At 35.6% G+C, this 17,642-nt stretch overlaps 1 protein-coding gene across 2 annotated transcripts in view; it reads right to left on the bottom strand.

The window, feature by feature from the left end:
• Positions 1–173: 173 nt before the first annotated feature.
• PPP3R1 (protein phosphatase 3 regulatory subunit B, alpha) overlaps positions 174–17,642 on the bottom strand; it is a 76,691-nt gene continuing 59,222 nt past the window's right edge. For both annotated transcript variants that reach the window (XM_058428697.1, XM_032177641.2), the window contains exons 3-6: positions 9,855–10,031; positions 8,605–8,664; positions 7,819–8,003; positions 174–2,316 (exon numbers count right to left, since the gene is read on the bottom strand). In XM_058428697.1, coding sequence (XP_058284680.1) covers positions 2,269–2,316; positions 7,819–8,003; positions 8,605–8,664; positions 9,855–10,031 — 470 coding nt within the window. In that variant the 3' untranslated portion in view covers positions 174–2,268. The remainder of the gene's footprint in view (positions 2,317–7,818; positions 8,004–8,604; positions 8,665–9,854; positions 10,032–17,642) is intronic.

Below are 17,642 nucleotides of genomic sequence, written 5' to 3'. Positions count from 1 at the left end.
AGTAGTAAGGGAAGTCATGGCGGGAGGTGATGGGAGAGTACTACAGGAATTTGTAGGTTTTTATAGAGATTAAATGTCACTTTACCAGACTGTTTTTAAGAACTTAAAAGACTGAGAGGAAAAAAAATTCTCATAGCTATGGAAAGCCATCAAAGACCACTGAATACATTCAAGCAAGTTTCAAATATTTTATTTCCTTATTCATACAGTATGAAGTTTTCTAAAGATCCCACAACATGAAGTATCATGCAGAAGAAAAACTAAACATTCAACATAAACCATCCCCTCCCCTACCCACCCCCACACACAAACTAAAAAAAAAAAAAAAAAAAAGAAAAAACCCTCATTCCCCAGTAAGGAAATAATGTTTACACTATTTTTCTGTAACGCCAGCCAAGATATGCACAAGCAAGAGAAATAGAAAGCATTTGCTAAAATATTTGTAACAAATACTTATGTACAAAAAATTCACAAAAGCCTAGTTCCCCCTTGAAGCAGAGCACATGGCAGTTGACACTGGAACAGTTCAAACCACTGGCTGGGATTATAAGCCATGCCACTGATCCAGAGGAAGAAAGTTACATGTAGTGGAGATTTTCAGTCTGAACATTAACATTTCCAAAGTTTGGCAACATTATCTTTTAAAATTATGCAAATTATGTAAACAAGAGGTACATTTTAAATTGATCTACATGCAAAACTCCATGTCATGCAAGGACACCAAGCACCGGGATTTTTCTCTCACAGACAGAGCCCATGATGTGCAGCACTCAGTTGAAGGAACAGCGATCGATGGCAGGCAGGTGTGCTCAATTTCAGATTGATTCATCTTGATTCAACCTGCCCTTTTCCACTGATTTTAAAACCAGATTTTATAGAGAAACTATAAAGGGAAAGACTACTGTCATACAAAGCTAACCAAAATGTTTTTCTTCCAGCCAATAGTACCTTTGCAGAAATGGGAAGGGCAAGATCAAATGGTAGAACATGATACACTACTTTTATATCACACAAATTTATTAAGTTATCCATTACCAATTATATGGGCAAATCAAGAAAAAAAACCCATTATGCATGCTCTATCCCTCGTGGTAAAGAAATTTAAGTGGTATAAATTTGGATACAATTTTGCTCTTCTGTGGCATATAGATTAGCAAGATTTCTCACACTTAAACCACAAATATATGTGGGTGTTTAGATACATGCATATTAAATATCACCAGTTTTTTAGATTAGCTGCAAGTCTTTTGAAACGAAGGGAATTCATGATTCAAACACAAGTTTAATGACAAATTATTTACCCATGTAATCAAACAAATGGATATCCCTTATAAGTGGTTACATGATCACTTCAGGTATTCTTCAGTAAGTGATACATACAATAAATCATGATTGCCTCAGACAGCTTCTGGCCTTTATGTATAAAATCACAACTAGCACTTACGTTACTGAGGGACATTTAATAAATGCAATGACTCCTAGTTACAAAGTAACAGAATGAAGCAGCTATAAGCACTGTGCAGTTACTATATGAACACAAGAACTAGCTCTTGGCAGTAGCAATGAACTAGACTTTCTCCTCAAGCAGAGGTGTATTAAAAGCTGCTCAGCAATGAGAAGTAGTCCCTGGATATATTCATAAGTATAAAGTTACAGACTCCTTTGTTACAAAAAGGTAATTAAGGTAAATAATAGGACGTTAACAAATGCTTTGTCAATCTCTCAAAGGAGAAAGCACAGGAAAAGGAAAATAGCTGGCCTAACACCCGGCTCAAATTGTACAGTCTTCTATCTATATATAAAACTGTGTGAAATAAAAGTAAGGATGTTTTATGTTCTGCTTGGCACTTTTATACTCTATTGTTTTGTTTCTGAATCAAGTATATTAAATTAAAGCCAACCTACTACATATATAGAAAGCTACATATATCTATATATAAATATTTACATATGTATATATAGATACTTTCTTGTTATAAAAGATGAAGAAAAATAAATTAAAAAGCCAACCCCTTCCCTTTCTCCACCACATTGATATGCTCTTTTCATGTTGCTGTCCTTCAGACTTTAAAGTGCTACACTGAGTTATTGAGAGAATTACAGTTCAATAACACTTAGTTGGCTTCATGAGGCTCATGTTGGAAAATGTGGCTTCACAGAGAAAAATACTTCCATTTAAATACACAGAGAGCATTGCTGGACGTCTTGAGCAGATCTTCAGAGATGGAGAAGAAAGCAAAAGTGTTGGGTGGTACTCTCTGATAAGAGTCACACATCTACCACCATCTTTTTGTGGATATCTAGGCCACCTACAACCTGCAACAGACAGGAACAAATCAAGCTTCACAGTGTCATGAGAAACTCCTCATTCGTGGTCTAACTACTTCATCAAATTACAATTTTAAAAAATATTACTAGGGGGCTGGGCGTGGTGGCTCACAACTGCAATCCCAGCACTTTGGAAGGCCGAGGCAGGTGGATCACAAGGTCAGGAGGAGATCGAGGCCATCCTGGCTAACAGTGAAACCTCGTCTCTACTAAAAAAATACAAAAAATTAGCCGGGTGTGGTGGCGTGTGCCTCTAGTCCCAGCTACTGGGCAGGCTGATGCAGGAGAATCACTTGAACCCAGGAGGTGGAGGCTGCAGTGAGCCGATATCGCGCCACTGCACTCCAGACTGGGCGACAGAGCGAGACTCCATCTCAAAAAAAAGAAAAAAATTACTTTAGCTATATTCAGAAGGTGAATTTAAAGACACACAAAAAAATAAAACAACAAAACTTAAGTGACTTCCAGTTAGAATTTTCATGGTTTCTTTCTCCTAGGATAACAGGCATTACTTTTTGGGTGTTCTTGTACAAGGGCCAGATAAGTTTTGTAGGCTACATGTAGTTTCTTTCACATTTTCTTTTCTTTTTTTTTCTTTCAAAACAACACTTCAGGTAAAAATGATTCTTAGTTCAAAGACAGACATAACCAGGCCATGGGCAGGATCTGGTTTGCTCTGTAGTTTGTTGGCCCTACTTCAGTAGTTTAGTATTACACGATAACCAGATATTATGACAAAAACTGTCCTCACAATCAAATATGCACGTCACTCTCAGTCTGTTCTAGACAATTTAAAAAGTACCAAGTGAATAAACATTTCTGCATATTATTTTTCTGTACAGTCAAATACAAGTAGTTATACACATCTCAGTGAATACTGACATGGTAATGTGTAAGTGTAGTATCTGTATCATTTGGGGGGAATGTTTTATTACATTTAATCTACATAAAGAGAATGCATAGGTCATAAATGTCCACAGTTTGATGAATTTTCACAAAGTGAACACCCAATAACCAGCACCCAGATCTTCCAGTCACCAGACATCTCCCCTCCTCCCACCCAACACACACACACACACGACCAGTAGCTACTATTTTCTGTTTCTGTATATTTTATAAATGGAATCTCTTTCGTGTCTGGCTTCTCTCAACTTTATGCTTGTGAGATTAATTCATATTGTTATGTATACTTGTATCTGTATTATTTTTAAATTCAAACTAAAAAAATAGTCCCTTTATTTGAAAAGCGAAGCACAAAGTGCCAACGAATTCTACAACTCCTGCTGTGGAAAAAAAAGCAGTTTGTCACCCTGCCCTCATTCTCTATTTGCTTTTATGCAGTAGCAATAATTTAAAGTTTTCAGCTGACTTGCACTATTTACCTCCAGGTCTCTAAGATATTTAGCTTTCACACACTTCTCTTCCCTCTATCTCCTACCCTACACACTTCACAAACCCTGTACCATTCCAATGGCTTTATCTTTATTTTCATCAGAAATTCAGCATTTTTCAGCCAGCTGCGGTGGCTCACGCCTGTAATCCCAGAACTTTGGGAGGCTGAGGTGGGCAGATCACTTGAGGTCAGGAGTTCAAGACTGGCCTGACCAACATGGTGAAACCAGGTCTCTAATAATAATAATAATAAAAAAAAGATTAGCTGGCATGACTCCAGCCTGGGCAACAAACTGAGGCAACACTCCGTTATCAAAAAAAAAAAAAAAAATCAGCATTTTTCATTGTTATAACTATACAATACAGGTAAACAGAACTATGTATTATGATTCCTTTTTCTTTCCTGCATATTTGTTTGGTGCACAGTTACTTCCTTTGCTGGGTGTTCTATGTAATTATAATTCAACCCCTTTTGTTCTAAATACATTCAACTAAAAATATTATGTAATTCTATCAATTTTATTGTCTTGAAAGCACTCTTTGAGCCTTCCAACCTGCTGCACTCTAGACTTTTTGTCTCCAGGCCTGTCATCTCTGGTGCTCTTCATCATATTGGGGATCCTCCCTCTCATGCTGGACCCTCTGCTTCCTGGATCCTACACTCTCTACTTTTTTGATTTACGACCTTATTGCAGTGGGAGCACATCCTCCAGTAGTTTCCAAAATGAGAAGGCCTTACATACCTAAAAGTGTCTTTCTACTACCGTTTGAGTTTATAGAAAATTTTAAGTTGGAAATAACCGTCCCTCAGAATTGCAAAGGCAAAATGCTCCATGTTCTTGTGGGTTTCCCACACTGCTACTAAGAAATCTGGTGCCATTATGACTCTTGGTTGTTTATACGAAGCCCTTCTCCCAGCACTCCACCCTACCACCCCAGCTCTTTGGAAATCTGCAGAACCAGTTATTTGTTCCCACTGTCTCAAAATTTCATGACAGTGTGCCTGGGTCCAGATTATTTTTACAAACTATGCTGGATGCTCCATAAGCCCTCTCAGAAAACATATTATTTTTGGCTTTGGAGTATTTTCTTGATTCATTTTTGATGATTTATTTCCCTCCATTTTCCTTCTGGAATCCTGGCATTCGGGTGTTACAACTCCAAAAATAGGTATGTAAAATTACATTCCCAAGAGCTCTTTTATATATTATCCAACTTTTGTTTCAAAAATTCAATATACAATATCCCTGAGGATAATGACAGGTTTCGGTTTTCCTTTTATTAAAGTTTTTACTAGTCTTGTCTAATCTGTTTGTTTTGAACTTATTTTTTTGGACCTGGTTTCATCTTTATATTCCATACATAGAGGTTTCCTTCAGTGTTTGGTGGGATCCTTGGCTTTGCTTCTGTAGAAAGGGCACTGGAACTCTGGGTGAATGATGGGGCTGTTGAGTGAGAGCTATACTTTGAGTGATCTGGTAGCACCATTTCTTTGGGTAGATAAGATTTCCTAAAAAGGGCTCTTTCCCATCTCTTACCTACACAGTGTAAGTCCAGCTGCTAGGGAGTCAGGAAGTCAGGTACAGAAGAAGGGCACAGATGCCAATATGCAAATATGCTTACTGTCACTTAGTTCCCCAACACATATACCCCATCTCTGTCTCATGTTTCCCAGCCTAGAGACTCTCCCCCAATCTCCTGCTAGGGTGCAGGAGAGATAGCTGTCCAGGGGAACAGAGTACGGGCGATCTTGTGTGTTCCAATTCCTTCTTAAAACAGACTTTAACCAATCTTTCTGTTTTTAGCCTCACTTTCATCCTCACTTCCAGTTGCTTGTGCCATCAATTTCTGAGCCTTTCACGGATTCTCCATTATAACCCAGCTTGTTTCTCAGATTTCCAAGCTGATAAAGCTTAGAATCATTCTGCTAGGTTAGTTAACCATTCAACTTTCTAAACATTCTAAACTACCAAATTTAGATGCTGTCTCTTCTCTGCTCTTCATTTTTGTCCTTGTGAGTTCATAACCCTTTCTTTTTAATTCATTGCATTTTATTGGAGTTTGGGGAGGAGGTAAAAATAAATTATACATGGATTCAATAAACCAACTTTAAGCCTGTCACTAATCATTTGTAAGAATGATTTGTATACATTAAGTACTCTGAAAATTTTAAAGTACATATATAGTATGCAATCTTTTAAAACAACTTCCAATCTTTCACTGTTATAGCTTGAGAAGTCAACATAAAAAGAACTCAATGAAGCCAAAGTTACAAGCGCTTGATCGATGTTTAGAAAAGTTGGTTTTAAAAACACAACGAACATTTTTCTCCACTCGTAAACTATGCTCCTTAAAAATACAAGCAAAAGGCAACTGATTACAAATACTGGTGGCCAGACATAGTGGCTCATGCCTGTAATCCCAATGCTTTGGAAGGCTGAAATGGGACGATCACTTGAAGCTAGGAGCTGGAGACCAGCCTGGGCAACATAGCGAGACCCCTGTCTACAAAAACTTAAAAATAGGCCAGGCGCAGTGGCTCATGCCTATGATCCCAGCACTTTGGGAGGCCAAAGCGGGCGGATCACAAGGTCAGAAGATCGAGACCATCCTGGCCAACATGGTGAAACTCCGTCTCTATTAAAAATACAAAAATTAGCTGGGCATGGTGGCGTGTGCCTGTAATCCCAGCTACTCAGGCGGCTGAGGCAGGAGAATCACTTGAACCAGGGAGTCGGAGGTTGCAGTGAGCCAAGACTGTGCCATTTCACTCCAGCCTGGAGACAGAGCGAGACTCCGTTTCAAAAAAAAGAAAGAAAGAAAACTTAAAATAAAATAAATATTGGAAAATAAACTCGAAACTTAGCTTATGTCTTCAATATAGATAACAGCATTATTTCTATATATAAAAGATATATTTTAATTTCCTTCCACTGATAAGTGATACACTTATTACATTTTATATTTGCTAAATGCAAGTAATCTTCATTTACATATTATATATTTATATATTATTTATATTTATTTATATTTATATTATTTATAATTTATATTATACATGTAAAATATATAAGATATATATAACAGATATATACATATTATATATATATCTCTCTCTCTCTCCTCTTCCAATACCATTGAAGCCAAGAATTTTCCATTTATTTTATTCCCCTAAAGCTTAGAATTTCTCCTTTCCTTCTTTTGAAAACTGGCTGCTATTTATGATGGCACGACCGGCCTGGTCTCATGTCACACTCAACCATATGCCAGTTCACAGTGATCACTGGCAATGGTGAAGGTGGTGAAACGGAAGGGACAGAAAAGGCTTGCGGTAGCACCCCCTGGGAGTAGTTCAGTGTCTTAAAAGTCTCAAACCCATCTAACTCTTCCAAAAAGACGCAGTCTATTCTTTTACAGTGCCACCCCACTTTTTGAAAACAAAATAAAAAGATGGTTTTTGCTTAAGGATAATATGAACTTCTACTTAAAAGTCAAAGTAGCTACACTTCAGTTCTTGCATAACACACAACTATCAAACTCACTTGTTTTTCCTTATATGATTTACATTTAAAAATAAGAAGGAGGAAGAAAACCTTTCTATGGAAGCATCCAATCATTACTGACAGAAAAATTTCAAAACTTTGTTATCTTTGCCTCTACTCTGGATGCTCTAGTTTTCTCTAGTGTCTCTAGCTTGCAGTTTAAAATCCTTGTAACATATCAAAAAGCCTACTCTCTATGTTTTTAGGGCATAAGTAGCGAAGAGAAGCTAAGTGGTTGTGGTTGTGCTTCTGTTCAGAAGCAATGAGTGATTAAATGAACCTTAAGAGTATAACCTAGTTGTAATTTGAGAGGCTATTAACAATAAGTAGTATCCTTGTGGCATTTATCAGAGGATCACTGAGAATGTTAATTCTTGAGAATAATAATTGTTAATTAATAATTACAATGAAGAACACATTTCAAAACAATATGGGCAATTAGGAAAAATCAAATATTTAAGTTTTTAGGACAAAATATGGAAATTTTCTATTAAGTGGTTTTTAAAATATGTTGCTGAAACATAACTAATGGAAGAACCAGCTCTTTTGTACTTACAGCACAGAATTCTTCAAAGGATATTCTTCCATCTCCATCCTTATCTGCATTTATTATGGTTTTGTCTACAATTTGCTGTAACTGTGTATCTTTCAGATTGTTCCCCACCATCATCTTCAATACCTGGAAGAGTTCCCCATTGGAAATATAGCCATCTTTATCCATGTCATAGATACGGAAAGCAACTAAAAAAAGGGAAGGAAAATCAATTCCAATTACAAAGCAATCACAACTAAATGCTTTCAATAAGACAGAAAATAGTAAACTGACAAACATCAAAATTATGACTATGAGGATGTCTCCTTCCTTAAAATAGAGTTGTCCTTAGGCACAGTTTAACACAGTTCGTTAAAAGTATGGGCTTTTGAGACTGCCTGAGCAGATTTAGTGGAGCTTAGAGTAAGTTAACTATCCCTGCTAAGCTTCAGTTTCTGCACAGAAAAAACTAGATATAATAACAACTCCAACCTCTCCAGTTCTTTAGAACATTTCTTCCCACTTTCACTAAAAAAATCTCTTCTCTAAATTACATATGTAGTTTACATGGCTGTTTTCAGTAGAAAGAAACTGTTTTCCTTCTATCCAACTAAAAGCAGCAATGACACATTATTCAAATATAGTAGTTGCAAATGTCCTAAAAGGATTTTCACCAGAATGTAAAATTTCAGTTATGTCTAAGGATCTGGAATAAAAGACATCTTTTTCATTATTTTAAAAAGCATTCTGTAATACAGTATGAAATGATGGTAGTGTAAAAGAATGAAGTCAGTGAAGAAAAATACTTACACCTCAACTTCTGCTCCTTATCTCCTTTGACACTGAACTGAGAGACGCCCTCAATGAATTCTGAATAAGAGTTAAAAATGTTCACAAATCAGAACTTCCAATTTTTTACATAAAAAACATATTTACCTTACATACCCACAAAAGGATATTTCCTTGCTGCAAAACAAAAGTACTACTAGCAACGTTTAAAAATAAAATTGCCAAATTCGAAACCTCAACAAACAAGGTCTCTATTTTTTTATTTGAACTTGGAGTTCTCTAAGGTCAATCAATTTGAACAAACATTTGTTAAGTGCAAGATAAAAGAACACTCAAAACATATTCTTTAAGTTGTTTAACTCTTTCCACTTAGAATATGACTGTAACAAGGGGCTTTAAAAAAAAAAACACTATAAATTGTTCTGACACACAAAACTTTAGACTTCTGTTTCAAAATTGTGAATCACTTAAATAGGCTGTTAGAAGTTTCATGACAAATGATCATTTTTCTTCACTGCCTGAAATCATAATCAGTTTTATATCCCTCCACTTATAATTCTGCTCTCCAAACTAAAATAAAATCTATTGACAAATCTCTTGTGAAATGTTTATTTACTTGTTAAAACAAACAAACAAAAAAAACTGGCTTGGCGTGGTGGCTCATGCCTGTAATCCCAGCATTTTGGGAGGTTGAGGCACATGGATCACTTGAAGTCAGGAGTTCGAGATCATAGCCTGGCCAACATAGTGAAATCTCGTCTTTATTAAAAATACAAAAATTAGCCAGGTGTGGTGGCACGCGCCTGTAATCCCAGCTACTCAAGAGGCTGAGACAGGACAATTGCTTGAACCCAGGAGGCGGAGGCTGCAGTGAGCCGAGATTATACCACCGCATTCCAGCCTGGGCAAAAGAGCGAGACTCCATCTCAAAAAATAAAAAATAAAAAATAAAGGAATTGCAGCTTCTAATGTATATAAGAATATACAGTATTGCCCTAAAGTGAGATTAATTTTCTAAAAAGAAAGGAAATACTGAGTGTCCCCTGCTTTTTGGTAGATTATCCTAAAGAACGACTTAATCATTTCTGAACCACAAAGTAAAAGGTCCTAGTTCATTAAGGTGCATATGCCACAGACGCTGAGGTTTTAACATAATCTATTATTGTAAGGTCACAAGGAATATAAACACTTTTTTTTTTTTTTTACACAGAGCTGTAAGAATACAAATAGGTTATCTAACTTGTGATTATAAAAAATAACTACTTTCTTACCTTTAAAGTCTACTTCTCCATTCCCATCTGTGTCGAATATATCTATTACTCGCTGTACTAAAGGATTCTGTTGTAACTCAGGCAGAGACATGAACTCTTCCACACTCAAAGAACCAGAATTGTCCAAATCAAGCTTCTTAAATCTCTTTCCTAGCCTTTTAATTTCATCCGCATCAACTAAAAGCAAACAAAAAAGGTAGCAAGATTTTTTTTAAAATGTTCCCAAGTCCTTTCTAATGGGCAGTAGCAAGATTCTGAAAAATTTTATAATAGTTATAGGGGGGAAAAAAATCCAACAGTTATCCAATAGTTTAATTCCCAATTTGATAAAAAGAGGAATATATTATAATGTTAATTTATTCTAATAGAGTAAGTACAACATAAATACTTGTATTTGGTTACCTTTCTGTTTGTTTGCACCTGCCATTACATACATCCGCTGTATGCTGAGTCTCAAGATATTCCAGGCCTGATAATGCTAAGCTGATCATGGAGGTCACAAAAGATTATTTCAGGACTGACAATGCTAAGCTGATCACGGAGGTTCTACCAGACAGGTTCAATCAACCTCTGTTCTGTACACCAAAGTACTTTCATTTTCATTTTTCTTGTTAAATTTTAATTTACTTTATTTCTAATAGTTCATGACTCAAAAATTCAAAGGGTATTCAAAATTCAAAGTTTCCCTCCCTTCCCACCCTGAGATATCCATTTCTTTTCTCTGAAAGCAATGTTGCCAGTTTCCTGAATATTCTTCCAAAGATACTTTGCAAGTTTGAGCAAATAAGCCAGTTTTTACTTAACAACCAAACAGCTAACAAAATTCACTTGTCAACACTTTAAAAGAGAAAGAATAACTAAAAAGAAATGTTTACATTAGTTTGTAAGTACTCCATAAAAATTCAGTGTCAGGTCTCATATAAATTCTTGAAAAAACAGGTTTAAGCTGTTTTCTTCTAAATTACATCATTTTCATTCCTTTAAAATATCTGACTAATACACATAAGTAATTTTGATCATGACTTTATAGAAATAATAATTACAAATATATTTTTTAAATTAAATACAACGGGCCAGGCGCAATGGCTCACGCTTGTAATCCCAGCACTTTGGGAGGCCAACATGGGCAGATTACTAGAGGTCAGGAGTTATAGACCAGCCTGGCCAACATGGTAAAACCCCACTTCTACTAAAAATACAAAAATAAGCCGGGCATGGTGGCACGCACCTCTAATCCCAGATACTCAGGAGGCTGAAGCAGGAGAATCGCTTGAACCCAGGAGGCGGAGGTTGCAGTAAGCTGAGATCACGCCACTGCTTTCCAGCCTGAGTGACAGAGTGAGACTCCGTCTCAAAAAATTAAAAATAAATTAAATACAACAATTTTTAAAAAGAAAATTAAGAAGGCAAATGTTATACTACCCATGAGTATGTATGTATTATGGCCCACAACGCTAGAAAAGAGTACAAATACAAGCTGTTTTGACAGCTTAAATATATGGCATCCTCACTGTAAGAACTTAAAAATTAAAGCATATATTTTAAATATAAATTATATTAAAATAGAACTATATACTATCAAAGTAAAAACTACAGCCACAAGATGGTGTTCTAATATGAATTAGTTCATACATAATTGGTAAAGAGGAAGGAGAATAGTGTTGTCAGTAATCATGGAAATTTAATTGGTTCACAGGGATTTTTCACAGTAAAGGATCGAGGCAAGTTTCTTAAAAAAAAAAAAAAAGGCCGGGCGTGGTGGCTCACGCCTGTAATCCCAGCACTTTGGGAGGCCGTGGCGGGTGGATCACCTGAGGTCAGGAGTTCCAGACCAGCCTGGCCAACGTGGTGAAACCTCGTCTCTATTAAAAATACAAAAATTAGCCAGGAGTGATGGCAGGGCGCCTGTAATCCCAGATACTTGGGAGGCTGAGGCAGGAGAAGCGCCTGAACCTGGGAGGCGGAGGTTGCAGTGAGCTGAGATGGCGCCATTGCACTCTAGCCTGGGCGACAAGAGGGAAACTCCATCTAAAAAAAAAACCAAAAAAAAAAAAAAAAAAAACCAAAAAAACAAAAAACCTCAATATATGAAGACCTTAAAAAAACAATAGTGAAGAGGTGCCTTTCTTTAGAGAAAACAAGTTTAGGGGCTTTAAAAACCTCAAGTCTTTCTAACATTGTTATGCTGTCTGGGGAAAACTAAGGACACAGATGAAGAAGTTGTGAAGACAATTTCTTTTGTTTTTATGCTCCCCCCTTCACCCCCAAAACTACTAATAAAGGTAGCCACACACTGGCTCACTACTGAATTTTAGAAAAGTAGTTTCTACTAAAGCAAAGAACTTCAAGAACCTGTATCATACCTTAAAAGAAGCACAAGTCCCGGTTTAAGGCTAATAAGTGATGGGCCATGGTGTTTCATTTGTACAGTTAATTTGCACTTGTATTTTTAAGATCATTACTGTTTATGTTAATACTCTGTTACAAACAAAGCTGCATAATTTGAATGCTCTACTCTATCCATATTTTTCCCAGATATGATTTCATGGCATGTGAGGTTTTCTAGAACACATGTATCAGAAATGCTGTGATGAAAAATTTATCTAAATACTGCTGCAAACAGCAAAATACATATACAGTCATGCGTCACTTAACGATGGGGTTACATTGGGAAACACATCATTTGATTTCATCATTGTATGAACATCAGAGTGTACTTACACAAACCTACGTGGTACAGCCTACTACTATATGGTCCAGCCTATTGCTCCTAGGCTAGGCTATATGGTCCAGCCTATTGCTCCTAGGCTACAAAATCTGTACAGCATCTTACTGTACTGAATACTGTAGGCAACTGTAACACAATGCTAAATATCTGTGTATCTGAACATATCTAAACATTCAAAAGGTATAGTAATAGTATGAAAATTTTATTTAAATAGTTCACCTGTATAGGGCACTTACCATGAAAGGAGCTTGTGGGACAGGAAGCTGCTCTGGGTGAGTCAGTGAGTGAGTGGGAGTTAATGTAAGGGCCTAGGACATTACTGTAGACTTTGTAAACTCTATACACTTAGGCTACACTAATGATGCATTTCTCAAAGCAACCCATCGTTAAGTGACACATGACTGTATATGTGTTTTCAGCTCCATTATAATCTTACGGAACCACTGTGTATATGTGGTCAGCCACTGACCAAAAATTATTATGTAGCACATTAATGTATATAAATAATCTGATTAAAAAGTTCATATAAGCACTTCATAAGCACATCAACTACATAAGCATTTTATCCCTCTACTAAAGAGTATTCCTTCTTTAATGGAATATGTGACGTAAATGCAAACTGTTCAAATAAACCTTATTTCCCCATTTTCTATCTATAAAATGACACACCCTTACTCTTGAAAGAGAAAAAATATAATGAAAGTCCTACAAATGCTTTTCGCTTATTTATTTACATGTCTACCCCACCTCAGGGCAGAGTCCATGACTTTTTCATTGGTGCTCTGAGCATCACATATAACAGGTGCTTAATTATGGTTTTAATAATGTTTTAAGTGAGTGTTAATAAGTATTTCAAATGTAAAACTTATTGATTAAAATGCCATCAGTATTTAAAATTACGAGCTAACCAGGTACCAATCAGCAAACCATTCAGAACAGTGTCTCAAAGTTCATAGATTTTGCTCAGTAGCTACCCTCTCCACACTTGCCTTAATTTTTTACACATATACCAAGGATTAGTTAATTATTTTCTTCTTCCAATCTTCAGTTTTGCCTTAGTTTACAACCACAGACTAGGAAAGGTGACAGGGAATTTAAACATAACAGATCACAAAGGTGATCTGAGTGGATAAGAAAAGACGATGTCTCCACAAACTTTAAGTGGACAAATCAGGATCATTTCTTCTAGGCTGTATGATTAATGGGAAGAGGAAAAGCAGAAATGTAGTATCATAATATTTATGCAAACTATTTATTAGAGTCTATTTATTGAAGTGGCGACATTAATTATAGTTTAGAAAGTTGTTTATCAAGAAACTGAAATTGAGGCACTTAAAGGATTGTTTTAGCTACTCAGAAAACTCCTCTAATCAAGAAGATAGCATTCCAGTCTTAATAAATGAATAAAAAATATTAAGAATACTTGAAAATAATAATCATAAATCAAATAAATATATGTGGTTCAATCCATCTTCTTTACATTGCCAACAGTAATCTTTCTAAAAGGCAAATTCAGCCAAATGGCTAGCTCCCGTGCTTTACATTTTCTAGTAGCTTTCTAATACAAAAAGTCTAAAGCCCTTGACAATACTTAGCCTCAAATTTAAATTTCCATCTTATCTCTTTCCCCCTTTCCTTTTCTTTGGCTACAAAGCTCTTGGCACATCTCTGCTAAAGTACAGATTTTATACTTCCATTTCCTTATAAACCTCCTGCTGGAATGTCCTTGCCTGAATTCTCCATTTATGAGACACCTATCAATTTTTCTCTGATAAAAGAAAGGGGTTTGTTACTAATGATTTATCTTATAGTTGTATCATTATCTCACTCCCTGTCAAAATCCCTTAGAAGGAGTAGTTAAATTTTATTTACTTGTTTTAATATCTTGTGAAACATTATAAAGTAGTTGATATCTGCTCTGGATGAGTAGTCAAAACTTTCCTCAAAGGCAAAGCAATGTGCCAGTGATCACATTTTACCTTGACAATAAACGACTTCTTAAAAAGCCCCTTTAATATGACTAGGAGGGAACAAGCTCTACCTAATCTTTCCATTCATCATCATTCCCACATACCCCATGTAGCTAAAACTGATCTTGAGCTAAGAAGCCAGTGCAGTGTGTAAAGAGGCAGTATCTTTTCTCCAACCACTCATTTATTTCCTCATCTCCCTCCCGTCCTTTCAGCTAGGATTACGATGATGAGTAAGACGGACTAAATACTCAGTATTTACAATCTAGTTGAGGCTGAGCAACTAGAGGAATCCATACCTAAATATCCAGAATATTTTTAAATCGCCAGCTTGGAAAGCAAAGCCAAGAAAAAATTTTAAAGCCAAGATCTAAGAAAGCTAGCCTTCAAAAACAAATGGTAATAGTTATTTTAGGTATCAAACAAAATGATTTATTGGTCATTACTGGCACCTAAGGGGCAGTTATTTAAGCACTTCCACTTGCCAGCAGTATTGCTGTGTTGCAGTAAAATATTAGAGTATGAAACAGAGTTTTAATTCTTGAAATATCGGCATTAGCAATCACCTACAAATTAGGAACAGATCTCTAAAGTAGATCAAACCCATCTTGTTAGCACCATTAAATTTAGTTTCAGTATATTTATAGAAGACCTGCACTTAGCACCAGTTAAATACTGAAGAACAAATTCTAACTTTTGGTGCCACTTTTCATTAAATATTTTTTTTTCCTACTGCTTGGGATCATATTCCCTTAAAAGAGATGGACAAGGAAAAACAAACCTCACCCTCTTGACTCATCTTGTGACTCAGAGATACTCTTTTTCATATGTTTTGCCAGGTTGAAACTCATGTTATTTTTCTACTTTTTGGAAGGACAACTTTGGGAGGAATGCCTTAACAGTTGAAAATGCCTACATATTCAATTGACATTATATTAGACAAAATATTAAAATAATCTGCAAGTCATATACTGTTATCTAAAATTTAAGCAAGGTAGCAAAAACTTAGATATTTTAGTCAGAGTTTATAAAATATAAAAAGTTACTAATAAGGAATTGGTAGATTGTTTATATAGAAAACAGACTGTTGAGACTTAACCTCGATCAATGCACTCTGAAGGTTCTCACGGATAAATGTAAAATTCAGACGGTAACTCATTTTAAAAAGTGACTCCAAGAATCTTGTTAATGTTACTACATAAAAGTATTAAGAACTTCCTTTTAGAGAGCTCATGTTGCTACACTAAATTTTAGTATTTTCAACTGGACATATTAATACTGCGGCAATATAATACTAATAGAAATAGAAGGTTACATATTCATTCATCACACTTTCAGATGATGAAACATAAATCATCTCCCTTATATATTTCTCTCATTTAGAAAAAAAGGAATATAAGAAATTTCAAAATAGTAAGGAAGAGACCACAGTCTTCTGGTTCTGAAAGCATTGCTATTAATACATACACACCAAGCTGCTATTGAACTGTTGGGATTAAAAGTAAAGACAACTTAAAGAAGTGTAAACTGTTTTAGGTGATGCTAAAATTTTTTTGGAATGAAAAGAAAATGAAATAAACAGAATGGCAGAAAAACAAAACTTTCCTCAAATTTTAGCCAATTCCCAATAATTGTGTAGTAGAAAAAAGCAACAAGACTATTGCTTCATCAGGAAATTCTTTTAATAGCTACTTTATAAATAACTTATTACCTATTAATACACCAACTGATTTAAAACAAAGCAAGTCTCTCTAAATTCTAACAATAATATTTTGAAAGAAACAACTATATGTAATGTGGGATCCAGGAGAGAATCCTGGAAAAGAAAAATAACACTCTGCAAGTTTCACCATTTTTTCACTCATGTATGTGGTTTAATATTCTTTAGCCAATGTTAATTTCTTGATGTTGATAACTGTACATAATTCTGTGAGATGTTAACATCCCCACTTGGCTGAGGGGTATTCAAGAACTCTTAATCTTTGTAACTTTTTTGTAATTTCTCCTGAGTCTTGGCTCCAATTTGTGACAACTCTTGATTGATTGTCTTTCATGACCTTGAAACTTTTGATCCAGTATTTTGTAAAACTTCCCCCAGTTTAAGCTTCCTGTTTTCTCGTGATTAGAATGCATTTAGGCATTTGGGGTAAGAATACCACAGAAATGATATTGTGTCCTCCAGTACACTGTATCAAGGGGCTCATGACGTCAATATGTCTTATTACTAGTGATGTTAACTTTGATCACTTGGCCAAGGTGGTGGCTGCCAGATTTCTCCACTATAAATCTACTATCTTTTTCCTTTGCAGTTAAAAAAATATCCTGGGAGGAGAGGGGGTAGGGAATACTTTGAGACTGTGCAAATACTCTTTTCTCCTCAAACTCTGACCTAATTTTGGCATCCATCAGCAGGTCCTGTCTGCCACATTTATTACCATGGTATTTGCCTAATAATAAACTTCGTTTCCCGTCTTTCTTTCTACATTAAGTGGGATGCTCCTGTAAAAAAAATACAAAAACAAAACCAGTGCCTTCTCCACTGTTTATTTATTAAAATACTTACACTGGCATGGACTCATGAATATTTTAGTACATGACTTAAAATCCAATACTATCATTATTTTGTTAGTCAAATTGTTCCAGCTTTGGTCTTTATTAAATCTTCAGGTTGGCTCCTATGTGGCCTTTCAACAACCTTTTTTTCTTTTTTTTTTAGTACTTCCTTAATTTCTGGCACCATAATATGTTCAAGGCTTATCCCAACTATACGTACTATTTCTAAGACACGATTCTCCAATCTCTTTTGTACAGCAAGAAATTTAGAACCATATTATAGAATGAGAACTATTAGAAACTACTACTCCAGTACATGATCCCGGAATCTCTATCTTAGAGGTATTTTGGAAAAAAGCCATCAGACATGGCAAAATTATCTATGGAAAAGCTTGTACTGAATAACTCTTGTGAAGATCACCAAAAAAAAAAAAAATACCTCATAGTGTTATCAACAGAAGTTACTGAGAAGTTTTTCAACATAAAGATTAACTTAAAAACTTGACAGATTTTATAAAGACACCTCCTAAGAAGGTA

This window comes from Hylobates moloch, unplaced genomic scaffold, assembly GCF_009828535.3.
Source record: "Hylobates moloch isolate HMO894 unplaced genomic scaffold, HMol_V3 SCAFFOLD_15, whole genome shotgun sequence".
In the NCBI taxonomy this organism is placed as follows: Eukaryota; Metazoa; Chordata; class Mammalia; order Primates; family Hylobatidae; genus Hylobates; species Hylobates moloch.
This window is presented reverse-complemented; position numbering and strand designations above follow the sequence as displayed.